The sequence below is a fragment of the Oncorhynchus nerka genome, linkage group LG15 (genome assembly GCF_034236695.1).
Source record: "Oncorhynchus nerka isolate Pitt River linkage group LG15, Oner_Uvic_2.0, whole genome shotgun sequence".
NCBI lineage: Eukaryota > Metazoa > Chordata > Actinopteri > Salmoniformes > Salmonidae > Oncorhynchus > Oncorhynchus nerka.
In genome coordinates this window covers 29,120,640-29,148,186 of record NC_088410.1, presented here as the reverse complement: position 1 = coordinate 29,148,186, position 27,547 = coordinate 29,120,640, and the positions used below count along the sequence as shown (strand labels likewise).

General features: G+C 46.4%; 2 protein-coding genes across 3 annotated transcripts in view; both read right to left on the bottom strand.

The window, feature by feature from the left end:
* The window catches only part of LOC115142395 (girdin-like), a 42,360-nt gene extending 26,955 nt beyond the window's left edge, over positions 1 to 15,405 (bottom strand). Inside the window, exons 1-4 of one of the 2 annotated variants that reach the window (XM_065001476.1) lie at positions 14,764 to 15,405; positions 14,565 to 14,656; positions 11,909 to 12,014; positions 337 to 406 (exon numbers count right to left, since the gene is read on the bottom strand). In XM_065001476.1, the coding sequence (XP_064857548.1) occupies positions 337 to 406; positions 11,909 to 12,014; positions 14,565 to 14,656; positions 14,764 to 14,826 (331 nt within the window). In that variant the 5' untranslated portion in view covers positions 14,827 to 15,405. The remainder of the gene's footprint in view (positions 1 to 336; positions 407 to 11,908; positions 12,015 to 14,564; positions 14,657 to 14,763) is intronic. The other variant, XM_065001475.1, reaches the window with a different exon arrangement.
* A 1,340-nt stretch (positions 15,406 to 16,745) lies between these two features.
* LOC115142403 (inactive phospholipase D5-like) lies at positions 16,746 to 27,055 on the bottom strand. Its single transcript, XM_029681828.2, has 10 exons — positions 26,664 to 27,055; positions 22,987 to 23,123; positions 22,534 to 22,717; positions 22,152 to 22,260; positions 21,177 to 21,304; positions 20,292 to 20,489; positions 19,009 to 19,160; positions 18,529 to 18,694; positions 18,148 to 18,238; positions 16,746 to 17,868 (listed from the first exon to the last, which is right to left on the bottom strand). Exons 1-10 carry the CDS (start codon positions 26,700 to 26,702, stop codon positions 17,639 to 17,641), a joined length of 1,434 nt encoding a protein of 477 aa, XP_029537688.1. The 5' UTR covers positions 26,703 to 27,055; the 3' UTR covers positions 16,746 to 17,638.
* Positions 27,056 to 27,547: the final 492 nt, after the last annotated feature.

Genomic DNA, 27,547 nt, shown 5'->3' with positions numbered 1-27,547 from the left:
CTCATAGAAGGAAAAGAATCCTGCAGCAACAGGAAATGTGAATTATTGTGTGGATTATAATTTATGAACATTTTTGTAGCGATTGATAAAAGTGTTGATGGGGCAAATCAAGTCGGACATTTTTAAGTGGATATGACCAACTTTAAAAGCCCTTTTAAACATTGAATACAATACAAGTTTGACATTTCGGGCAACAACAGGGTGATCAAATGAAGATGCTACATCTCTGTAACTAAAGTAGTACTGTACTTCACATAGAATTCAAAGGGTGTACTGCTCTCTCTTTGGGCTTCTCAACAGAATGTAAGACGGTGTGGGCATGGTGGGCAAACACACCACAGTGAGGAGTCCTGCCAAGCACCAACACGTTGGGTAAAGGCATCATGATCAGCTGCCTCAGAGTCTCCTAGGAAAGGGAGAAAAGGGGGGATGAGAAAGGGAGCGTGGGTACGGAAAAGGACAACGAAAGAGTGAGACAGGAGGACAAAAAAAACACTGTTGGGATCTGGCCAATGCTATCTGAATGAGTAGGGTTGGGATTGTATAGTCAGGCATTTAAATATGTCGACTTGGTGCCAACAGACGGAGAGGGACCAGAATGGCTATAAGAAATGGGCAGTTTCTTTGGTGCTTCTTTATGCATAACCCTTTCAGCCTATAATGCCAGTGGTGCCAAGGCACTTTCCAGTCTGGGGAATTGTTGACCAGACCTGAGTTTAAAAGAAATATTTGTATTGTCTTTCAAATATGTAGCACATTTTATTTAGCCTGCGTCGAGGCGGGCGGAGTTTGCACTTTAGGGACTATTCCATTGTGCCAGGGTAAGCTCAATCAAGCACAGCGAAGGTATTGGAAAGAGACTAAATACTATTTGAACCCATGTCTATTTGTTGGTCGCTACAGTGGCTAGCTAGGCTAATGTGGTGTGAATGTGTAATGCAATGTTTCATTTCCCATTGAGAAAACCAGGACCCCTCTTACGTCCAGGAAACAATTAGTAAAGTCCCTAGTAAGAGAGTTCCAGTCTGGCGAGCCATGCAGCTGTGATGCAGTAAACTCAACCACTGCCATCCAACCAACCAGTCAATTTTTCCAGTGACTGCGACCCATTTCCAATTTCCAGTGAGGAATGTTCAAGGGACTGGGTTCTGGGGTCACTTTGCTTTCCCCTCGAGCTAAAATCTGATTATGAAGTGAAATCATTTTTTTTGGATTGCGGTTTATAGCAGAGTTGAGATAAAATCATCTCTTCAACCAGTGATTGGTGCACTACACACAAAATAAGACTTGGATATATGTGACATAGAGATTACAGCTGCAACGTTGCAGCTGAATATGACAAAAAATATATATCTTTAAAAATCCTGTCACAAAATGCACAAATCTAAGACTAACACAAACTAGGCCAATTCCATCCCAAAATAACTATGTCTCAATATGACAGAATTTGAATCTGTCCTGAAATGAGTGTCTGGGAAACAGACTCCATTTCATCTCTTGATCAAGCATTGTAGCCTACATTACTGCAGAGAGAGGAGAGCTGCCGTCTTCATTTGCCATCTTAGCATACCTCCCTGTCACGACTCCGACCGAAGGACACTCCCCTTCCCGTTCGGGTGGCGCTCGGCGGTCGTCGTCGCCGGCCTACTAGCTGCTACTGATTATTTCCTCCCCCTCCTTATGTGTTGATTGAGTGCACCTGTTTTGAATTAGGTAGTAGGCTTTATTAGTCAGCCGGCCCGCAGAGTTTCTTGTGCGGGATTAATTATTGTGACCATCTGTTTTAGTGTACTTGTGTGCACGTCTATGGGTTTTTGTGTTTCCCATTTTGTGGGTTTTCCCAGGACCGTTTAGTCCTCCTGTTTGTTCATTACGCCGTGTGTGTTCGTGTGGGTTGGCTTATGTTCGCCGTTTGTCGGTGCATTAAAATGGCACTCACCTGAACTCTCTGCTTCCTGCGCTTGACTCCTCACCCACTACACTCAGATCGTTACAGAATCCCGCACCACTGAGGAATGGAGTCAGCAGGAGCAACAGCCACTCCCCTCCCATCGATGGAAGAGAGGGTACTACATCACACCACCGTTCTCCATCGGATCGGAACGGCGATGGATCTGGTGATGAAGGGAATGGACCGATGGGAGAGAAGCGGTCTCTCTCCACCTTCGGCCCCCCCTCCTCAAGACTCCCCATCTCCCGACTCCAGCCCCCTCCGTCTTACGCTCCCGAGGGTCTATGATGGAACGGCAGCAGGGTGCCAGGGGTTCTTACTCCAGCTAGAACTATACCTGGCCACCGTCAGACCTACTCCCTCGGGAGCGGAGAGGGTGAATGTCCTCATCTCCTGCCTCACGGGTCGTGCTCTGGAGTGGGCAAATGCAGTTTGGAATGGCCCAGACTCAGCTAAGGAGCACTACCCCGAGTTTTCTCGCCGCTTCCGCGCCGTGTTTGACCATCCTCCAGATGGCCGAGCGGCGGGAGAACGACTATTCCATCTTCGGCAGGAGAAAAAGAGCGCCCAGGATTACGCGTTGGAGTTCCGTATCTTGGCAGCAGGATCCGGGTGGAACGACAGGGCCCTTATCAACAACTACAGGTGTAGTCTCCGGGAGGACGTCCGCAGGGAGCTAGCGTGTCGGGACACCGCTCTTTCATTAGATGAGCTGATTGACATGTCCATCCGACTGGACAATCTGCTGGCTGCTCGCGGGCGTTTGGAGAGGGTCCTGTGTGTTCAACCACCCAGCACCTCCACTCCTGTTATGATGGAGTTGGGAGGGGCTTTGCCGAGGGGTACCGGAGGAGGAGGCTCCCTCTGCACCAACTGTGGTCGGAGAGGACACACGGCCGATCGGTGCTGGGGGGGTCCGTCTGGGAGTCGAGATGGCAGGCGGAACATTTCTCGATCACCCCAGGTGAGTCAGCACCAGACTCACCCAGAACCCCCTGTTGGTCACATGTTTGTCTTGATTTTTTTTCTTAAATTTTTTCCCTCTTCCCAGCATAGGGCGCTAGTCGATTCAGGCGCAGCTGGGAACTTTATGGATCGCGGACTTGCTATTAAATTAGGTGTTCCGCTTGTGCCGATAGATTCTCCCTTTCCCGTGCACTCCCTAGATAGCCGGCCATTAGGGTCAGGGGTGGTCAGGGAGACCACGATTCCACTGGACATGGTAACGCAGAGGAATCATAGGGAGCGTATCAGTCTCTATATTATTGATTTGCCTGCGTTTCCAGTGGTGTTAGGGATTCCCTGGCTGGCCCGGCACAATCCTAAAATTTTGTGGAAACAGGGGGTTCTCCAGGGGTGGTCAGAGGAGTGTTCTGGAAGGTGTCTGGGAGTTTCCGTCGGTGCCACCTCGGTGGAAAGTCCAGACCAGGGTCCCACAGTGTGCATTCCCCCCGAGTATGCCGATTTGGCAATCGCTTTTAGTAAAAAGAAGGCGACTAAATTACCACCACATCGACCGGGAAGGGATTGTGCGATAGATCTCCAGGGTAACGCTGCGCTTCCCAAGAGTCACGTGTACCCACTGTCCCAAGAGGAGACGTTGGCTATGGAGACATATATCACGGAGTCTCTAGGACAGGGGTACATTCGGTCCTCCATTTCACCCGTCTCCTCGAGTTTATTTTTTGTGAAGAAGAAGGAGGGAGGATTGCGTCCGTGTATTGATTATAGAGGTCTAAATCAAATCAAATCAAATTTTATTTGTCACATACACACGGTTAGCAGATGTTAATGCGAGTGTAGCGAAATGCTTGTGCTTCTAGTTCCGACAATGCAGTGATAACCAACAAGTAATCTAACTAACAATTCCAAAACTACTGTCTTATACACAGTGTAAGGGGATAAGGAATATGTACATAAGGATATATGAATGAGTGATGGTACAGAGCAGCATACAGTAGATGGTATCGAGTACAGTATATACATATGAGATGAGTATGTAGACAAAGTAAACAAAGTGGCATAGTTAAAGTGGCTAGTGACATAAGAATGCAGTCGATGATCTAGAGTACAGTATATACATATGCATATGAGATGAATAATGTAGGGTAAGTAACATTATATAAGGTAGCATTGTTTAAAGTGGCTAGTGATATATTTACATCATTTCCCATCAATTCCCATTATTAAAGTGGCTGGAGTTGGGTCAGTGTCAATGACAGTGTGTTGGCAGCAGCCACTCAATGTTAGTGGTGGCTGTTTAACAGTCTGATGGCCTTGAGATAGAAGCTGTTTTTCAGTCTCTCGGTCCCAGCTTTGATGCACCTGTACTGACCTCGCCTTCTGGATGATAGCGGGGTGAACAGGCAGTGGTTCGGGTGGTTGATGTCCTTGATGATCTTTATGGCCTTCCTGTAACATCGGGTGGTGTAGGTGTCCTGGAGGGCAGGTAGTTTGCCCCCGGTGATGCGTTGTGCAGACCTCACTACCCTCTGGAGAGCCTTACGGTTGAGGGCGGAGCAGTTGCCGTACCAGGCGGTGATACAGCCCGCCAGGATGCTCTCGATTGTGCATCTGTAGAAGTTTGTGAGTGCTTTTGGTGACAAGCCGAATTTCTTCAGCCTCCTGAGGTTGAATAGGCGCTGCTGCGCCTTCTTCACGACGCTGTCAGTGTGAGTGGACCAATTCAGTTTGTCTGTGATGTGTATGCCGAGGAACTTAAAACTTGCTACCCTCTCCACTACTGTTCAACTACTGATGTGGATAGGGGGGTGTTCCCTCTGCTGTTTCCTGAAGTCCACAATCATCTCCTTAGTTTTGTTGACGTTGAGTGTGAGGTTATTTTCCTGACACCACACTCCGAGGGCCCTCACCTCCTCCCTGTAGGCCGTCTCGTCGTTGTTGGTAATCAAGCCTACCACTGTTGTGTCGTCCGCAAACTTGATGATTGAGTTGGAGGCGTGCATGGCCACGCAGTCGTGGGTGAACAGGGAGTACAGGAGAGGGCTCAGAACGCACCCTTGTGGGGCCCCCGTGTTGAGGATCAGCGGGGAGGAGATGTTGTTGCCTACCCTCACCACCTGGGGGCGCCCGTCAGGAAGTCCAGTACCCAGTTGCACAGGGCGGGGTCGAGACCCAGGGTCTCGAGCTTGATGACGAGCTTGGAGGGTACTATGGTGTTGAATGCCGAGCTGTAGTCGATGAACAGCATTCTCACATAGGTATTCCTCTTGTCCAGGTGGGTTAGGGCAGTGTGCAGTGTGGTTGAGATTGCATCGTCTGTGGACCTATTTGGGCGGTAAGCAAATTGGAGTGGGTCTAGGGTGTCAGGTAGGGTGGAGGTGATATGGTCCTTGACTAGTCTCTCAAAGCACTTCGTGATGACGGAAGTGAGTGCTACGGGCGGTAGTCGTTTAGCTCAGTTACCTTAGCTTTCTTGGGAACAGGAACAATGGTGGCCCTCTTGAAGCATGTGGGAACAGCAGACTGGTATAGGGATTGATTGAATATGTCCGTAAACACACCGGCCAGCTGGTCTGCGCATGCTCTGAGGGCGCGGCTGGGGATGCCGTCTGGGCCTGCAGCCTTGCGAGGGTTAACACGTTTAAATGTCTTACTCACCTCGGCTGCAGTGAAGGAGAGACCGCATGTTTTCGTTGCAGGCCGTGTCAGTGGCACTGTATTGTCCTCAAAGCGGGCAAAAAGTTATTTAGTCTGCCTGGGAGCAAGACATCCTGGTCCGTGACTGGGCTGGGTTTCTTCTTGTAGTCCGTGATTGACTGTAGACCCTGCCACATGCCTCTTGTGTCTGAGCCATTGAATTGAGATTCCACTTTGTCTCTGTACTGACGCTTAGCTTGTTTAATAGCCTTGCGGAGGGAATAGCTGCATTGTTTATATTCGGACATATTACCAGACACCTTGCCCTGATTAAAAGCAGTGGTTCGCGCTTTCAGTTTCACGCGAATGCTGTCATCAATCCACGGTTTCTGGTTTGGGAATGTTTTTATCGTTGCTATGGGAACGACATCTTCGACGCACGTTCTAATGAACTCGCACACCGAATCAGCGTATTCGTCAATATTTCCATCTGACGCAATACGAAACATGTCCCAGTCCACGTGATGGAAGCAGTCTTGGAGTGTGGAGTCAGCTTGGTCTGACCAGCGTTGGACAGACCTCAGCGTGGGAGCCTCTTGTTTTAGTTTCTGCCTGTAGGCAGGGATCAGCAAAATGGAGTCGTGGTCAGCTTTTCCGAAAGGGGGCGGGGCAGGGCCTTATATGCGTCGCGGAAGTTAGAGTAACAATGATCCAAGGTTTTACCACCCCTGGTTGCGCAATCGATATGCTGGTAAAATTTAGGGAGTCTTGTTTTCAGATTAGCTTTGTTAAAATCCCCAGCTACAATGAATGCAGCCTCCGGATAAATGGTTCCAGTTTGCAAAGAGTTAAATAAAGTTCGTTCAGAGCCATCGATGTGTCTGCTTGGGGGATATATACGGCTGTGATTATAATCGAGGAGAATTCTCTTGGAAGATAATGCGGTCTACATTTGATTGTGAGGAATTCTAAATCAGGTGAACAGAAGGATTTGAGTTCCTGTATGTTTCCTTCATCACACCATGTCTCGTTAGTCATGAGGCATACGCCCCCGCCACTCTTCTTACCAGAAAGATGTTTGTTTCTGTCGGCGCGATGCGTGGAGAAACCCGTTGGCTGCACCGCATCGGATAGCGTCTTCCCAGTAAGCCATGTTTCTGTGAAGCAGAGAACGTTGCAGTCTCTGATGTCCCTCTGGAATGCTACCCTTGCTCGGATTTCGTCAACCTTGTTGTCAAGAGACTGGACATTGGCAAGAAGAATGCTGGGGAGTGGTGCGCGATGTGCCCTTTTTCGGAGTCTGACCAGAACACCGCCTCGTTTCCCTCTTTTTCGGAGTCGTTTCCTTGGGTCGCTGCATGCGATCCATTCCGTTGTCCTGTTTGTAAGGCAGAACACCGGATCCGCGTCGCGGAAAACATATTCTTGGTCGTACTGATGGAGTTGGCGCTGATCTTATATTCAGTAGTTCTTCTCGACTGTATGTAATGAAACCTAAGATGACCTGGGGTACTAATGTAAGAAATAACACGTAAAAAAACAAAAAACTGCATAGTTTCCTAGGAACGCGAAGCGAGGCGGCCATCTCAGTCGGCGCCGGAAGTATCAGACCATCACAGTGGGGTTCAGCTACCCACTACCTCTCATTGCTACGGCAGTGGAATCCTTTCAGGGAGCTCAGTTCTTCACAAAATTGGATCTCAGGAGCGCGTATAGCCTGGTGCGTATTCGGAAGGGAGACGAGTGGAAAACCGCATTTAGTACCACATCGGGCCACTATGAGTACTGCGTCATGCCGTATGGGTTAAAAAATGCTCCAGCCATTTTTCAATCCTTTGTAGACGATATTCTCAGGGACCTGCACGGGCAGGGAGTGGTTGTTTATATCGATGACATTCTGATCTACTCAGCCACTCACGCCGCGCATCTGTCTCTGGTACGCAAGGTGCTTGGTAGACTGCTGGAGCATGACCTATACGTCAAGGCTGAGAAGTGTGTGTTCTCCAAACGAGCCGTCTCCTTTCTGGGTTATCGCATTTCCACCTCGGGGGTGGAGATGGAGGGTGACCGCAGTAAGGCCGTGCGTAATTGGCCGACTCCCACCACGGTAAAAGAGGTGCATCGGTTTTGGGGTTTTTGCCAACTACTACCGGAGGTTTATCCGGGGTTTTGGCCAGGTAGCGGCTCCAATTACCTCACTGCTAAAGGGGGGCCCGGTGCGGTTGCGATGGTCAGCAGAGGCGGACAGAGCTTTCAACAGGTTGAGGGCACTGTTCACGGATGCACCCGTGTTGGCGCATCCGGACCCCTCTCTAGCATTCATAGTGGAGGTGGACGCGTCCGAGGCTGGGGTGGGTGCCGTGCTATCACAGCGCTCGGGTACGCCACCAAAACTCCGCCCCTGCGCTTTCTTCTCGAGTAAGCTCAGCCCAGCGGAGCGTAACTATGATGTGGGGGACCGGGAGTTGTTAGCGGTGGTCAGGGCTCTGAAGGTGTGGAGACACTGGCTTGAGGGGGCTAAGCACCCCTTTCTCATCTGGACCGACCACCAAAATCTGGAGTATATTCGGGCAGCTAGGAGACTGAATCCGCGGCGGCAGGCAAGGTGGGCCATGTTTTCACTCGATTCCGGTTCACTTTATCTTATAGACCGGGCTCCCAGAACGTGAAGGCGGACGCACTGTCCCGCCTTTACGACACGGGAGGATAGGTCCACCGAACCTACTCCCATCCTTCCGGCCTCAAAGCTGATGGCACCGGTGGTATGGGAGGTGGACTCGGACATCGAGCGGGCGTTACGGGCTGAACCCGTGCCTCCTCAGTGTCCGGCGGGGTGGAGGTACGTGCCGCTTGGTGTTCGGGACCAACTGATTCGGTGGGCTCACGTCCTACCCTCCTCGGGTCACCCTGGGGTGAGGAGGACAGTGGGGAGCCTTCGGGGGAGGTATTGGTGGCCTACCTTGGCTAGGGACGTTAAGGTTTATGTCTCCTCCTGTTCGGTATGCGCCCAGAGTAAGGCTCCTAGGCACCTTCCTAGAGGGAAGTTACAACCCCTCCCCGTTCCACAACGGCCATGGTCACATCTATCCGTAGATTTCCTGACCGACCTTCCCCCGTCTCAGGGCAACACCACGGTTCTGGTGATTGTGGATCGGTTCTCTAAGTCCTGCCGTCTCCTCCCGTTGCCCGGTATCCCAACAGCCCTACAGACTGCGGAGGCATTATTCACCCACGTCTTCCGGCACTACGGGGTGCCGGAGAACATAGTTTCTGATCGGAGCCCCCAGTTCACGTCCCGAGTATGGAGGGCGTTCATGGAGCGTCTGGGGGTCTCGGTCAGCCTGACCTCCGGTTATCACCCCGAAAGTAATGGGCAGGTGGAGAGAGTAAACCAGGAGGTGGGTAGGTTTCTGCGGTCGTACTGCCAGGACCGGCCAGGGGAGTGGGCGAGATACATCCCCTGGGCTGAAATGGCCCAGAACTCACTACGCCACTCCTCTACTAATGTGTCCCCCTTTCAGTGTGTGTTAGGGTACCAGCCGGTCCTGGCACCGTGGCATCCGAGCCAGACCGAGGCTCCTGCGGTGGAGGAATGGGTGCAGCGCTCCAAAGAGACCTGGAGGGCCGTCCAGGAATCCCTTCAACAGGCTAGTGGACGGCAGAAAAGGAGTGCTGACCGCCACCGCAGTGAGGCCCCCGTGTTTGTACCAGGGGACAGGGTCTGGCTCTCGACCCGAAACCTACCCCTCCGCGTGCCCTGCCGGAAGCTTGGGCCGCAGTGTGTAGGGCCGTTCAAAGTCCTGAGGAGAATAAACGAGGTGTGTTATCGATTACAACTCCCTTCCTATTATCGTATTAACCCCTCGTTTCATGTGTCTCTCCTCAGGCCGGTGGTAGCTGGTCCCCTACAGGACGGTGAGGTACTGGAGGTCCCTCCTCCCCCTCTGGACATCGAGGGGTCCCCGGCGTATACGATACGGGCCATTCTGGATTCGAGACGCCGGGTGAGGGGCCCTGCAGTACCTCGAGGACTGTGAGGGGTACGGTCCGGAGGAGAGGTGCTGGGTACCCACCAGGGACATTTTGGATCCGTCAATGTTGAGGGATTTCCATCGCCTCCATCCGGATCGCCCTGCGCCTCGTCCTCCGGGTCGACCTCGAGGCCGGTGTCGGCGCGCTGCGGGAGCCACGCGTCAAGGGGGGGGTACTGTCACGACTCCGACCGAAGGACACTCCCCTTCCCGTTCGGGTGGCGCTCGGCGGTCGTCGTCGCCGGCCTACTAGCTGCTACTGATTATTTCATCCCCCTCCTTATGTGTTGATTGAGTGCACCTGTTTTGAATTAGGTAGTAGGCTTTATTAGTCAGCCGGCCCGCAGAGTTTCTTGTGCGGGATTAATTATTGTGACCATCTGTTTTAGTGTACTTGTGTGCACGTCTATGGGTTTTTGTGTTTCCCATTTTGTGGGTTTTCCCAGGACCGTTTAGTCCTCCTGTTTGTTCATTACGCTGTGTGTGTTCGTGTGGGTTGGCTTATGTTCGCCGTTTGTCGGTGCATTAAAATGGCACTCACCTGAACTCTCTGCTTCCTGCGCTTGACTCCTCACCCACTACACTCAGATCGTTACACTCCCAAATTGCAATCCACTCCTTTTTGACCAGGGCCCATAAGGAATTCTGAGGGGAATTCATTAGATATCTTGATTGTTCTTGGTGTTTCTTTCCTGTTTTTTTTTTGTTGCTGAGCAAGAATTAGAAGTGATTGAACTCTCCCTCCGGAATCCAAATCAAACCCTTTTGGGAAAGTAGATTGCTGCGATGATGAGATTGAACTCTCCCTCCGGAATCCAAATCAAACCCTTTTGGGAAAGTAGATTGCTGCGATGATAAAATTGAACTCTCCCTCCGGAATCCAAATCAAACCCTTTTGGGAAAGTAGATTGCTGCGATGATGAGATTGAACTCTCCCTCCGGAATCCAAATCAAACCCTTTTGGGAAAGTAGATTGCTGCGATGATGAGATTGAACTCTCCCTCCGGAATCCAAATCAAACCCTTTTGGGAAAGTAGATTGCTGCGATGATGAAATTGAACTCTCCCTCCGGAATCTAAATCAAACCCTTTTGGGAAAGTAGATTGCTGCGATGATGAGATTGAACTCTCCCTCCGGAATCCAAATCAAACCCTTTTGGGAAAGTAGATTGCTGCGATGATAAAATTGAACTCTCCCTCCGGAATCCAAATCAAACCCTTTTGGGAAAGTAGATTGCTGCGATGATGAGATTGAACTCTCCCTCCGGAATCCAAATCAAACCCTTTTGGGAAAGTAGATTGCTGCGATGATGAGATTGAACTCTCCCTCCGGAATCTAAATCAAACCCTTTTGGGAAAGTAGATTGCTGCGATGATGAGATTGAACTCTCCCTCCGGAATCCAAATCAAACCCTTTTGGGAAAGTAGATTGCTGCGATGATGAGATTGAACTCTCCCTCCGGAATCCAAATCAAACCCTTTTGGGAAAGTAGATTGCTGCGATGATGAGATTGAACTCTCCCTCCGGAATCCAAATCAAACCCTTTTGGGAAAGTAGATAGCTGCGATTGAACTCTCCCTCCGGAATCCAAATCAATCTCCATACTGGAAATATAACAATATAGAGTATGTCTCGGGCTATCACACATTCACAATGTACTATATTTTCAAACCCCCGAGCTAACAAGGTACAGATCTGTTCCTAAGCCGTCATTGAAAATAATAATTTGTTCTTAACTGACTTGTCTAGTTAAATAAAGGTCAAATTAAAACTGACCTTATGTCTGTATAATTGCTCTGTTTTCAATTACTACAATTGCTTTCATCTAAACCGCAGCATTAGACAGATAGACAGCTGTGACTGAGAGGGACTCTCTCGCTCTCTGTCGTGATCCCCCCCAAATGGGTCATTCCAAAGCCTTGTAGGTCTGGCACAGGCATTACTGTAGCCTGCCTAACGACACACACTGATTGCAGAGATGTTTACATGGTGGATGTGGTGATATTTAGGGCAGTCGTCTTAAGAAGAGGCTGGTTGACAGTCTGGTGGGTGGCCTGGTGGCCGACCAGATCAGGCCAGGGCTGTGGGCCAGATGTGCAGAGAGCTGCTCTCCTCACTTAGAGGGTATTAACCCTTACCATCATGCAAATTGTGAGACTGTGTGTGTGTGTGTGTGTGTGTGTGTGTGTTTGCGTGTCCCTTCCCTAGAACGAATGTGGTTTGACTTGCCAATCTTTCAAACTCAAATGTTCCACACAGTATAAAAGGGAGGAATGTTTAATGGTGGAAACTTAACTAAGAGGGAACATCCATAGCTGTAACTCACTAGGTAATAGGTTTTGATTTGACGGATGAGAACGGTGAGGTTCAGAATCCTCTGACTGGGGTTGTTGTTCACTTTGTTGACGCTCGGAAGAGTCGCTTTGGGATTTCTGAGGAGAATGAAAACATTATAATAACGTTATAGCAACTTAATTACAACAACATATTTCAGCTACATCCACAAAGATGGGCAAGTGTTACCTCTGTGATTTCTGAAGGAAATGAAATGACATTAAATATAAATGCTATTTCTAAGACGTATTAGATGCTATTTCTACAGCCACAGAGGTGGTGAGTTATGTGGTAAGCCAGGTGCTATAAAGATATAGTACATCTGGCTAAACTTGGCTTTAACTCTCATCAAACCTGCTTCTAGCTCTCTCTGTTTCTCCCTCTTTTTCTACCCCATTACATCATTCCCTCTGTCAGGCTCATGGCATGATGAACTCACAGCCAAATGGTAGCTGCTCTCTAGCCATAGCATCAGCCTGCTCCACTCTAGCCTGGTCCCAGATCTGTTTGCTCAGTCTTTCTAACTCCTATGGTCCTTGACATGTGTGAGTTGGGAAGACAGCACAAACAGATATGGGACCAGGCTAGCAACACTCCACTCAAGCACCTAAAAGAGCCCTCCCTTCACTCATCCACTCCACTCCCTTCCCATCCATTTCAATTTCCCTAATGACTGGCAATCTGACTGACACAGTGACCTAAACCCATTTGGCCTCAGCCTCCTGTAACAGATAGGATGTACCCTGGTATCTGTCCATGGTTGTATTCATTAGGCAGAAAATGGAAGCAAACATTCCAAAACAGGGAAGGACTACCTGAATTGGTCCAATAAGAAACACACATTTTCGATTCCCGTTGCAAAATGTGTCACTACTGTGAACCCTAATGAGGATGACCCCATAGTCTCCTGTAGGTCTCTGAGCCGCTACTGTCTCCCTCCCTGCCATCTGTCTCGCTCTCCACATAAAAAAAACACTATCAACAAGCCTCTAATCCAGAGGGTCTCCATGCAATCCAAGGGATTATCCTAAACCACCGGCAGGCCCCAGCATTGTGTGTGTGTGTGTGTGTGTGTATTGTTTTTTAGCCAGACTATGACAGACGCTCTTATCCCAAAGAAGACAGGATATATATATATATATATATTTAAACCTCTAGTTATTTGGAGTCCTTCAAACATAACTTACATTAGTCCTAAATATTGATATTGTTTAGGTTCAGAGCTAGGCTATATCTAACCTTAATAAAAAGTTGTTCTTTGGGGTTATAGTGCCTTTTCATTGGACAGCCTGGGTCTAACAAACCCCCAGCCACACTAATGACTGTCTATCAGAGGGGACATCAGTTTGTGATGATTAGGTGGGTGATGATGATAATTCTCCCAGCCATAAGGTACCCCAACAATAAGCTACTCAATGAGCTCTTGAAGACTTCCTTTAAGACCTATTTTGTCCCAGATCTGTTTCGTAATGTCTTGTCAACTTCGTCGCTGTCATTGTCACATCAGCGATGGGAGCTGGAAAGACTGCACTAAGTGATCTGGGACTCAGACTCAACCTTTTCTGGAAACCAATTAGAAACGTTACAATACATATTCTTGACCGAGACAGACAGACAGACAGACAGACAGACAGGCAGGCAGGCAGGCAGGCAGGCAGGCAGGCAGGCAGGCAGGCAGACAGACAGTCTACAGACAGTCAGTCTACAGACAGTCAGTCTACAGACAGACAGACAGACAGACAGACAGGCAGGCAGACAGACAGGCAGGCAGGCAGACAGGCAGGCAGGCAGACAGACAGGCAGGCAGACAGGCAGGCAGACAGGCAGGCAGACAACAATGAACTCCTTCAGTGCAAGTGAGTGACAAAGCACACACTGTTGTGCTGCATTGACTAGTTAACAAGAACTTCAGCAGCTCTGTGCTGCATTAGTAACAGCTGTATCCACTAGCCGACACGCAGAAACAGACAAGAACACAACTTCATTCTGAAAACACTAAATGTCAGGCAGAATGACCCTGACCGACCCAACACAATTTAGAGCTCTAAAAATAGCATTCCCAAAATGCGGCGAAATTCTGAGAGGACTGGAGTACAAACAGGTTAAGTGTTATATCACTTTGTACATACATTTTGCATGAAGTTGGCAGCAGAACTCACTCTAATTATAGCATGCCCAAATGGAGTCAAAATGGAGTCAAAATGTAGTCAAAACAGCCTGGTCCCAGATCTGTTTGTGCTCTTCTTAACTCCACTGATGTCATTGTCACACCAAACATGACCACTACTGACAAGGAGTTAGCATGATAGCAGAGAGACTGGCACTCGGTTTATTGTCAAAATACAACCAAGTTAAATAGCCTATTATTATGTAAATTCTCTCGTTAATAGCATGGATGATCACAGCAACATTATGAGCAACACTGTAGCTTGCTGTCAGATGAGCAGAAGCGGGTGACAAGACAATCATTGACATGGGCTGTGTCAAAACGTGTCAAATTCCAGCTACACTAACTGTTTTATCTGGACAGTGCTGCTCATTGGCTTGGATTAGGCTACACCAGGCCGGCATAGAGCCAACTTCCTTATTGGCTGCAGTGCAAAGGGCAAAATGTGCAACTAAACAAAACAAAAACAGACCAAACTTACATTTGAATCATGATCTTGTTCAAAACGACCCCATCCAGTAACTCGGGATAATCCAATGTCATGTTCCCATAGTTTTGCCCAAATGTCTTCACCTAAACAAAACAAAAAATAAAAACATAATTATTTGCTTATTAATAGGAAAATCAACGCCACGGACATTTATCATAGCTACATTTTTAACATGCAGAAGGGTACTTACCCAAATGACAAGCGGGCTGAGCATAAATTGCTCCAGATGGGGGAGAAAAACCTCGCTTTCCATCTTGATCGATGTCCTTGATGATTGATCGATCCTTTATCAGCAAAACATATTGGATTTGATGAGGACTTCTGTAGACGTCAAAAGAGAGATCGTTTGCTTGATAAACACAGAACACTCTTTTTTCAAACATTCGCCCTATCCCTAGAGGTGAATGAAACGCAGGACACAGCCACTGTCATTGTGGAAAAGCCTGCTGCATTTCGTGTGGTCGGCAGGGATCCTGTCGCTTTCGTAAAACTATTTGAGAATTCAAGTAGCTCCCTGCTGCAGCCGCAGTGAGACTGCATAATAGTCCCGTACGCACTTTTGTCGCTAGTACACAAACTAACATGCTACATCATTTGTTTTGAAAAGATTACGATATGTAGCCGTGGACACGCATTGTTCAAAAAAATTCCATTGGCATTTCCCCCGCAAATGTATTCTGTCACCTAAATCCTTTGGAAGGTCCATTCCCTGCAGCTGCAAAGGCATCTGCAGGCAGTCAGGTGGCACATACCTAACGTTACCTCCCTCTTTCTCTCCATTCCTCACTCTCTTTCCCGTACAAAAACACATGCACGCGCGTATCAGTATCCACCAGCTACAATTTGACGTTCTGTTGCGGACACTCAACCTACGAGTGACGCAGTGCCGGGTAAGTAGCTACACTAAGTGCAAAAAAAGTTACAATGATCTCTCACTCTGAATACATTGTATCTTTGCACCGGTCGGTATATTTGTCATGACAAAACGAGACTGACAACACACTAACCTCAGTCAAACCATCGCACATCCCCGATGCCACCAACCATATCAAATAATCCCGAGTTGGTGCTAATCCGCAGGAGCAAAAAGTGCTAATAGAGCTGTCTAAAATATATTTGACCTTAATCTTGTTGCCATGACAGCGGCACCCACCCCACCCTCTCCATCCCCTCCTCTCCTCATCGCTGGGAGGGGGCAGGTCCTTTTTCATCACAAAGCGACAATAAGCAACACAGGGATAATGCTAAAGCCACGCAACACTTCACTGGAAGAAGCAGGAATGGAAAGCACGTTTCCCATTCCATATCACCACCATAGGCTACATAATGGCTGTTCCCTAACAACAAAATACAATTTGGACAGAAAAAGAGCAAAACATGGTATCATACAAATTGAGGAGATACATAAACTGCAATCCAAATCCAAACAAAAAAACGATCAAACGATAAACCCCATTACATGTTTATAACAATTTACAACACGAGTAAACCTAGGCTGTAATTTCAACATGATTAGTCTATGATAAAACTGAATAAAAAGGTTGATATCAAACTTTGCGGTGAACATACAACTAACTGAACATGAAAAAGTAATTATCATCTCTCATTGAATCCATTTACACAGTGTCAACCCAGAGCCATTTGATATCTAATATAATACTATAGCACCATCATGTGTTCAAAATAAGTACTACCACACTCCTGATGTTGCTTCATGTGGTGCCCGGCACGAACGCAAGGCTCGTGCCCTGGGCCCCCGACCTCCAGGGTACCGCCAACCAAATTATTATTACACAACTTGGAGGTCAGGGTGGCCCCAAATAGCGTATAACAGCAACATCTGTAGAATTGCAGGAAATGATCTTTAAAACAGCTAAATTCTCTCTCAGCTTCATGGCAAACTGTGTAAATAGTAGACACTTTGCTTTAAAACTGCAACATTTTCTCACAGCCTCATGACAAAATGTGTAGAATAGCATTATAAAACATAGATTTTAGGCATGAAGTTAACTGTTCCCCCCCCCCCCCCCCCCAAAATACAGCTCTGATGGGAAAAGTAAGCCCCATGATTAATTTCCTACACTTCTCCCCTTTACTAGGCCGAAGTGGTGGCCATTGTATCCTTTGTTTTTCTGCTACTTCCAGTCAGGAAATGTTTCAGAACAGTGGAAATAAGGACGAGGTATCGTTTTTATTACAGTCAAGTATAAAATAAGTTCACATTATATTATGGATCAACAAGGCGAAACTGTATCATAAATGTATCATAAATATAATGTACATTCCATGTATGTTAATGAATCATTCCTACTTACATAGGCCTACTGGCTTCTGTATAATGATAATCTTCTGCTTTAGGTTCAATTGTCCTCTTGTCCTTGAGCGTGTGTGTGTACTGAGAAGGGGGGGGGGTCATTTTGGCAGTTCCCCCAAAAGGCATGCCATGCAATTGCACACAGGTAACATCCTACCAGTTATATTGTCATTTGTTTATATGACAATAAGTCTAGAAAGAGAGGTCGTCTCCATGTGAGCATGTGAAATATAATTAAGGCAAAGCATTTTATGTTTACTAGGATTTTTTTTGTGGTTATATAGGTTATTAGAAAAGGTTCAAATACTGAGGTATTCTTGTCAAACTGAATGCATAATCAGACAATACAAAATGCATATATACTTCAGTGTGTGTAAATGTAGAGGTCCTGAAAGAAATGACACCATTAGAATAGTCGTTTATGTTCGACCTCCATGCCGCTCATGGGTATTATAGTGCATATAACGGTCCACATAACCAGATGTGTGCATCTTCGGGCTAATCCATTTTTGGCCGTCATCAAACATGGGATGCATTCCTTAGTACGCACCACAGCAAAACGCAACAAAACCAGAGTTTCATATCGGACAATATTAACTCGGTCCCACCCCCTTTCGGCCTGTTTGCGTCAGTTTAGTTCCTAGTGAATACACCCTTGTTTCATGACAAGTTAAAGGGAAAGGTGTGCTGATAGTTTATTAACAGGGGTCGTTAGACTCATTCCAGGTCTCTTTGCCCTCCTTGTTATCCGTCAGACTCTGGCCCTCTGGTTGTTGTGGAGGTTGCTGTATTTGCTACCCTCTGGAGTCCTGTTACTGGCCTGTAGGGTTTTAGCGTAGCGCGAATGCCAGTCTCTCTCGAATACAGCCTTCACCTGTTCCAGGATTGTGGCGCCCCTCTCCTTGAGAGTTTGTGTTGGTTTGATGACGAGTCCGGTCCCAGCGTTATAGACAAACTCACTCCCCACCCAGTCGTGATTGCCTGAGGAAATAGAGGCAGCGCACGTCAGATATCATACCGTTGTGCCCTGAGCAAGGTACTGCATTCCAAACTAGCTCTAGGGAGTGCTGAATTGTGGTTGACGCTTTGCTTCTCTCCAAAATATGTGTGTGTGTGTGTGTGTCTCTGTGTGTGTGTGTGTGTGTGTGTGTGTGTGTGTGTGTGTCTGTGTGTGTGTGTGTGTGTGTGTGGGGGGGGTATTGTATAATTGTATAATCAATGATACAGTAGATTCCCAGTGACTGGATCTGGATCACTGACCTATGTACACAGCACTGTCGGTCACCATGTACTTATTGTGGTTGACTCCTGGTTGACTATTAGCCATCTGCTCCCTCCTGCTAAAAAACCTCTGCAGGAACAGAAGATTAAAGTCAGAAAAGCAAATCGATATCCACCGCAATAGAGGCAATGCTAGTGCACTGTACGGCTTCACGCTGCTTTAACACTCAATGAGCCATCATACATCTGAATTCCTGAGCCACTTTATTCTGAAAGGAATATTACAGTCCAAGACCAATGTTCTTAGACCTCAAAAGTAGTGATTGTGTAAAACCAGCTACAGTACGTGGTATTTTGGAGTGTAATATACAGTACATCTCTTTAATAGGCCTTTCACAGTCTTTCTTTTCCTTCACTCACCACTTCTAGGGAGCAGTTGGTCAGCTCCATGCACAGTGACTTGAGGGACATAATGAAGTTGAAGGTGAGCGGGTGGGTCTGCTTCCAGAAACTGATGAGCATGCGAACTTTGACCCCTCGCAGGACCACAGCCTCACGTATCATCTCATCGATAGGAGACCAGTATCTGTGTCGATGGAAGGGTCACAAAGTGAGATGCACAGCAGAGGACCACTGGGTGTTAGAAGAACACTTTGAGCCACAATCCTTCATGTGTGTTTCAGCCAATGGCATCCCTGCCACTTGGTTTGCTACAAAGCAGAGGGTTTGGGCTCTCAAATTCAGAAATCAAGGCACGGATGCAAACTACGGCTGCACTCAGATTGCAGAAGGTATAGCTACAGCTTGTATGACATATACGTGGTATGTCATTGGTCCGACTATAATGAGCACATTGTGAAAAGATGAATAGGCTCATTATCGGATATTGGGAAGCATCACCTTGAAACTAAAGGCCCTCCAGACCTTCTGGTGAGTAGGGGAAGGTAGTCTGTGACAGAGATGTAGATGAACAACTTGGCCTCCTGCATCACATGCTGTATGACATCTATGTCCTTGGCCCGATCCTTAGGACAGAAGAGGTCAGGAGAGGTCTGAGGAGGGAAGGAAGGAGGGAACCAAGAAAGCCATCACAATTAAGATGAGAACACACATTCAAATGATTCAATTTGACTTGTTTTGATTGCAGGTTATATTGAAGACTGTCAACTGTTTCAATAAGTAGAGCTTCAGCATTTCATAGCTTCACTTTATTACTGCCTTCTATGTGACAGCCAACGCCCCCTTTTAGCCTATATTTCACACTTTCAAAACAAAGGTTATTTTCCAATTTCCCATTTCCTACATTTTAAGCAGTCTCAATACTTAATATAGTCTGAGACGAAGGGGGGGAGTAGCGGGTCGAAACGAGGACGGACATAACCCCAACATGCGTCATTGTCAGAAGTGAGCTGAGGGGAGCTGAGGCAGAGGAGGAGGGCAAGGTTTTGCCAACAGCAGCATCACAGTAGGACGCCATACCATCATTACTTCCTGTTATGATGATGAATGTGTTCTCTGTAGCTGATCAACACATCATCCCTAGGGGGGGTGGAGAGATTCATTACTGTCAAATTAGACGCTGGCGCGTTGAACGGAGACGTTTCATTTGTTTCTCTGCGTAACATTTACATGATTAATCACCCGGGTGAGCGTCGGTTTAATAATTGATAAAGCAATCTGTTCGGGGTAGGGTAGGTTAGGGTTAGGGTTAGTTAGGGTTATTTAAGGTTAGTTAGGGTTAGAGTTAGTTAGGGTTGGTTAGGGTTAGGGTAAATTAGGATTAGTTAGGGTTAGGGTTAGGGTAAATTAGGATTGGTTAGGGTTGGTTAGGGTTAGTTAGGGCTAGGGTTAGGGTAAGTTATGGTAAGTTAGGGTTAGGGTAAGTTATGGTAAGTTAGGGTTAGGGTTAGTTAGGGTTAGGGTTAGTTATGGTTAGGGTTAGTTATGGTTATTCTACTCCATTTCAACAAGAGTGTAGAAACATAACTCCAAAACTCCTATAGCAAGACAATGTTATAGTTTGTAGACCAGTGGTGGCTGGTGTCACTATACATCGGAAGACAGGCTCATTGTAATGCCTGGGATGGAAGAAATGGAACGCAGCCCGTCCTCCGATTCCTCCCTCCACCAGCCTCCGCTGATCTGCTCTATGTAATACATAGTACATAATAACGAATCCTCACCGACACATAAGCGGTAACCTCTGTATCATTGAGGTACAGCGTTACGGGGCTGTCCTTGCCGTAGAGGGCCGTGACTCTCTTAGACCAGATAGAAGGGACGTAGTCTCTGTTCTGGAGCTGCCAGTAAAAGGAGAAGACCCTATGGAGGTCTATAGCCAGACAGCTGCAGTTATAAACCACCACCCCCAACTCCTTCCTCTGTGGAGAGATGCAGGGAAGAGACGGAGGGAGAGGAGGAGGCAATGTGGTTGACAGTCTGGTTATTAAAGAGAGAATGAGTGTGTTGACTGGGCGGCTGAGAGACTCCTTAAACAGACTAGTTATATGCACTATAAGTGAATACTTGTCTGATGAACACATTGTTTGTTTCAGTGTATTGTGTTTGTGGACTATATACCTGTTCATTTCAGCTGACAAAGACTGCTGACAGCTCATTATTGCATGTACAGGACCTTGAGACATTTCTGTTCTCTGCCGACATTTCTGCTAGAGTGTGTAGATTTCTGTTGTCTTGCACTGTGTGTGTGTTTGGTTGTGTGTGTGCGGTTGTGTGTGTGTGTGTGTTTTGACTCCTCATTGGCCAATATGTTAATTACATTCAATGGGAGTTCTACCACCAGCTGGCATTAGGGCATGAAAGTGCCAGGTAATCATTTCTCTAATCACTAATGGACTAGATCAGGGTTTGCCAAACCCGGTCCTGGGGCCCACCCTGGGTGCACATTTTGGTGTTTGCCCTAACACCACACAGCTGATTCAAATAATCAAAGGTTGATGATGAGTTGGTTATTTGAATCAGCTGTGCAGTGCTAGGGCAAAAACCTAAACATGCACCCAGGGGGGATCCAGGACCGAGTTTGGGAAACCCTAGTCTAGAACTGGTACCTTGGACAGTGATCTCCAGTCCATGCTGGCACTGCCAATGAACACATGCCTCCTATCAACAACCCAGAAATTGGAGTGCAGTCCGCCTCTGGTCAGAGCTGACATATTCACAAAGCGAACCTCGGCACCTGAGGGGGAAAATGAAGTCAGAGAAGAAGAATACTGAAGGAGGCAGTAAAGTGCCTTGCTGAAGGGCACAACCTCCAGACAAACATTTAGGCTTCTAAAGCCCTGTCTCTATTGGCCCCTTAAATCACGGCCACATTCGAGAAGAAAGGAAGATGTGGCCTGTGGCTGACAGAAAGACGTACAGGCAGCCTTGAAGCCCAATTTGACAAGGAAGCAGTTAAGTTGGATCCATTTGCACATTCATGTTGTTTGACCTTGTGGACTCAAGTTTGCCGGAGAGCTCAGGGAGTGAGAGTGGAGCTCATACTGTGATGGATGTTATAGAAAACGTTGTACAAACTGGGGGGTTAGAGCCCTAAATGCTGATTGGCTGACAGAGGTGGTATATCAGACAGTATACCACGGGTATGACAAAATGTTATAGAAAGTGCTGTATCTGCTTTCCTTTAGATACATATGAGACACTGTAGCCTACAGATGTAGGGTCTAAATTTGAGTAAGTTTGCTACAGCGGGAAAATAATCCTGCAGCAAGAGGAAATTTGAATTATGTAATTATAATTCATTAACATTTTTGTAGGGGTTGATATATTTTTTTGTTAGGGCAAATCAAGTCTGAATTTTCAAAGTGGAAATTATCAACTTTAGAAGCCTTTTAAAAACTCAAATTCACTACAAGTTTGCATTTCTGCCGTGCAGGAAAATTCTCAAAGACAAAATAGTGATTCAATTAAGATCTTACATCCGTATGCATAATTGGGCACACACAGTACTATAGGCCATCAATGAATAATACATTGCTGTTTTTGTATATTATGTGGAGTGATATGAATGAAGTGTCACTTACCATGCTCTGTTAGTTTCTGCAGTTCAGCAGAGTCCGTGAGACTGCTGGCAATCTTCAATTTAACCTCCCGAGTCTTGAGGTTGAGCAGTCTCTGGAACAGGAGCTGGCCCTGAGACATAAAAGGATATGTACAGTATGACTGTTATTGTACCCTCTGCTCTGTGAATGTCCTTATCCAAAGACTGTTGCAGGTTTTGTGTGGCTTACTATCAATTTCTGCTGCTGGGCGCACTGCTGATATGATGGAATCGCACTTTGCCAAAGTAGAACATTTGTTTTGTATAGTTTTATAGTTTGCGATATATGATGATGATGAAGAAGAAGAAGAAGTAGAATAAGAAGAAGATGAAGAAGTAGAAGTGCCATTCTTGTTACATGATACCTGTGTGTCAGAGTTGGGCCATGTCTCTTGGTCCCATGAGTTGAGGTTCCAGACGGGAGATACCAACTCCACTGAGTGCTTGGCCTGGTCCAACAGGCTGTTGAGGCCTGTGGAGAGGGGAACGTGGGTTGTACCATCTACGGAAAGGGGGAGGTCCTCCGGAATGTTCTCCACAAGGACAATGCTGATGAGAAAGCATACAGTTTTAATCGTCATTTCACATCTCTGAAATCGATGATGCAGACATCTATGGTCTATGTTTACGATAGCATCTTAGGGTCTTGGAAGATTTTGACTCCTGTCAATATGACAATGTTGTAGGCTATATCTATAGATGTACTTGTTACAGATCGTTAGCCCTGCAGACGGTTTAGGACCTTTGTAATGACTTTCATTTAGCTAGCGCAAGTATTTGGTTCTGGGTTCCTTGATTATAGTTCCTGTACCTCTTACCGACAGTGTCTGTTACAGTTCTCTTCTGTGATTCCGTCCTCGTCCTCCCCCCAGACGTCTACCGCGGAGAAGGTGAGAGCCACCAGCACAGCGAAGCAGCACAGCAGAGCAAATATGGCTATGCACTTCTGCTGAGACTGGAAGACAGGGAGGAACACACATCATGATCAGTAAACACCAAACGGAAGAAAATAGAATGAAATATGGATGACTAAAGTGGACTTCTGTCGGGACCGAAAGACAGAGAGAAACACAACACATCAAATCAGGGTTGTGTTCATTAGGCAGCAAACAGACTGAAACATGGATGGACAGCCTGGACTTGTCCAATGAGAAAGGGTAATGTTTGTTTTCTGTTGCAAAATACTTAGATATGGTGTGCCCTAGTGAATACGACCCTGGAGGTATCCAATAGGTAGCACAAATACTTGTTTTCCATTGTAAAAAAATCATTTAAAACGTATGCCCTAAAGAACATGATCCACATCAACCCAGTAATCAGTTGTAACGTTTCCTGAGTGTAATTAAAAGGAACCTCAATGGAGATATTGAATGCACCTCAACCTAAATCTCAATCTGTCCCCTTGTAATTTGTTTACATCCCAGATTATGACTAATAGAAATGCAGCCAAGGGAGCAAAACTAACCGTTTTTGAAAGGAACCTCAATGGATTTACTAAATGCTCCTCAATCTCTTCTTTCCTGATTAGGACTAATCTCAGCCAAGAAGCAAAACTGACGAGATGAACTATTGACAAGTCCATTAGGTCTCAGGTATTACACAACAAGAAAATCATCCTTCATTAGATTTGAATATCAATCATCAATACAATTGATCAGCAGTCAGGATTTAACGAATCAATAACCCAACTAGAACGTCATTGGACTGTGTTGTCAGACATCAGATGTGACAGAGGAAGGTATGGTCCATATTTAAAGCAGGCATTGAGTGCGTCTGAGCCGGACAGTGGAAGTTATCAATTCTCATTGGAGGCTGCGAAGCACATTTCCTCGGCTGCAATCCTCCTGTGGCTAGCTCCAGGCATTCCAAATGAATGGGCTGAGAATGGACTATGCTAGTTTACGGTCTACTGGTAATATATTGAATATTGATGGTGGATGTCCTATTCTAGAGGTCCTGCCATCCTCCAACACACGATACAGTATATGCTGTAGTGGAACACTTGAGTTTAGGTTGGAGACGGAAGGCTGTTATAATGCTAAGAAGAAGCTGAGGGGACAAGTGAAGTGGAACAGTCTTCCTGTAATGAATACTCAGGGAGAAAAATGTGTAGATTCCCGCGCAGAGCACGGCAGGTGTTTATTTCGCCTTCGTAGAAGGCAGGAATCGTTGTCAAAGGCAGGCAATGGGCATAAACAGGCAGGAGAAACAAAACTAGGACTGAAGGCTATAACTGGTTCTCACAAACGAGCTAGGAAAAGGCTACGTAGAGTCAAAACGAACAGTACCGCACAAACAGAATGAACGGAACTAAATAAGGAGCTGATGAGACCAGGTGAGTAGCTAACACAGGTGAAATCAATCAACACAAATTAAAGACAGGGCTACGTTCAAGAACACAACGAAACACAACGAAACACAACGGTTGACTAAGAAAATAAATACAGAACCTTACACTTCCAAACCAAACTGAAGGCAAATTTGATTCACAGTAAAACTACGTTTAAAGGAAAGAAAGAAGGAAAACACTGTTCTATTGAAGTAAAAGAACAGGGGCTTAGGTATGTAGGGCTTTTCAACAGCTGCCCTACGCCCGCCTGAATTGTTCAGGCGCATCAGATCTGAAAGGATTTTGCTCAACCTTAAACCGGCTACTTTGCTGTATTGAGACCGTGTACTACTTTATGGGGTCTTTTTGTTGTCTGTTTACAAACCTTACTTAGTTCAATGTATGTATTGTAACACTATGTGTAGTAGATGTAAATGACATGTTTAATTGTATAAATGTTTTATAGCAACTTCGGTTTCAGACGTGGGGGGGACATCATTATTGTATATTTTTTTGTATATATATATATATATATATATATATATATATTTTTTTTTCTTTCTACCCAGTCAGATAAACACTCTAAACAGCCTACGCGATCACTCGGAGGCATGCTCATGGTCCTAAAACACGCCGTTGCCTCGTTTTGTATCACATTCCAATGATAAAACTGGGAGGGCAATAATGCAAATTCAGAATGTTGGGGGGGTGACATGTCCCAGTGAAAGTTGCACCCCTGAGTGTAAGTATCTATTTTATACAACAGTATTGTGTCTTGAAGACACATCCCCTTGAGGGAAAGTAAAGATAACATTTTTCTTCTTCCTTCTCCTACAGGTTTGATGTATGTAGCTTTAATTGAGGGCAGATCTCTCAGAATACCGACCTCTCTTCTGAGAGGTATCCTCAAGAAGCCCCTATTTTTTTTCTTCATTTAAAAGTGCGGGCCGTCAGTTTTGTTTCGCTTAGCTCGACACTCCTGCAATCTCATTCTCTCGGTTGCTTGGCCCTTTGGCACTACTGTTGACGGCGCCTGTATCAGTGTTGCGCTGTGTGTGGCTGTCACCATCACATTATCTAATCTCTTTCTCTCTTTTCCTCTCCCATGTTGTATTTGAATCAACATCCTCCCTTGGCCCCTGCCAGCTTGTCTACTGTCTTTGGGTGAGGGAGCTTTGCCCTCAACCCTTCTTCCACAACTGTAGTTTTTTAAAGATTCTATGTAGTCAAGAATTTTCCACCAGTACAACCAATAACACTTCTGACAGCTAGATTTAGTATTTTCATCACCATCCCTCTCTGGCCCCTTGTCAGCTTGTTCAGTGCCTTTGGGTGAAGGAGCGGTGCAAATTCCCCCCTTTTTACAGCAGCCCTTTTAAAACTTCAAGCAGTCAGAAATGTACCATCGTTCACAACCTATGAAACTTTTGCCAGTGAAGCAAAACAAAGACTGGTCGAAGTCAGAAAAAACAATACAACTTTTGACAGCTAGTGAAACAAAAAGTGTCACTCCTCAGCTATAACATGTTGAGAATGGCCAGTCCACATAGAAACAGATTGTCAAGTCGATTTTAAACCCGGGCCATCATCTACTCTCCTCTCTGTCTGTCTCGGGCGCTCATGCGGAACGAAGGAGAAACAGCCCGGATGCACTTTGCACTCGTCTGTCGCGCCAAGAGAACGAGGGAACCGCTCCTCCCTTCAATTAATTTAGCCGAGTCAAAGACCTCGCCACGTTTCGCTGGTGTTAATACCCATAGGGAAATTCATCCGCAATAAATACAAGCCAGACCTGTCTGACCTTTCACAGAAACTATCCCGGCATAAACCCAGAATTTCATTTTCTGGTATCATTTTTAATTCCACAGCAACATGTTATTTAATTATATAATTTATAAAACACTATTCTCTGTGACCAATTGTATCTGTATGCAACTAATTACAAGTAAAGCCTTCTCTTCTGGATATTATAAATCAAATCTCATTATGATCAAGCATTCAAATCGCAGCGAGAAAAGTTAGCAACCGAAATGAGCCAGTATGTTCTGTAAGGACATTAACACCCAATTCTGTATAATATAATGAATAATAACATACACAAATCATTCTAAAGAATAAAAAAGGAAGGTGATGAATGAATAAATCATTGATAAATCTCAAACTCACCTTCATAGGCTCCTGTGGCTGTGTAGTTGGTGCTGCCATGAGTCCTTTACACTTCACACATCTGGTCAACTAACGGTCAACTAACGGTTAATCACATTAGACATTCTCCAATCTCAGTGACCTCGTAAACCACGACCCTGTCCTCGTAAACCATAACCATGACCCTGTCCTCACAGTGTCCCCTTGTCCTCATAATGCTGTTGCTCTGGGCCCAACGGTGTGTGTGATGCGTGGTGTAGTCCGAGGTCTGTCCCGGTAAGTCCTGACATGGTCTCTCCACTTCCTCTCTGGCTCTTCCTTTGTGTGCTCTTCTACTCTGTCCACAGTGATAGTGTGAAAGTGTGTGTGTGTTGGGATGTGTGTGTTTGGATGTGTGTGTGTGCTCTCTCTACTACCCTCCACACTGACAGAGGCAGAAGGAGAGATAGAGTAGGAACAGGACTGTGCCCACCCCTTCAGTCCAAACATCCAATGTGAAAGCTCTCTCCAAGCTGAGTCTCCTCCCTCCCTCCCTCCCTCCCTCCCTCCCTCCCTCCCTCCCTCCCTCCCTCCCTCCCCTCCCTCCCTCCCCTATTCTTCCTTCCAACCCACTCCTCTCCCTTCCTTTCTTCCTTCCTACCTGCCCTGTGAAGCAAAACTCAACCGGCAGAAAGCAAATGGACCTAGCTAGGGACTAGAATGAAATCCCCAAACATACCCACTGGGTACATACCCACATACCCACTGGGCAGAAACTAAAGAAACATACCCACTGGGTATAGGGCAGAAACTAAAGAAACATACCCACTGGGTATAGGGCAGAAACTAAAGAAACATACCCACTGGGTATAGGGCAGAAACTAAAGAAACATACCCACTGGGTATAGGGCAGAAACTAAAGAAAC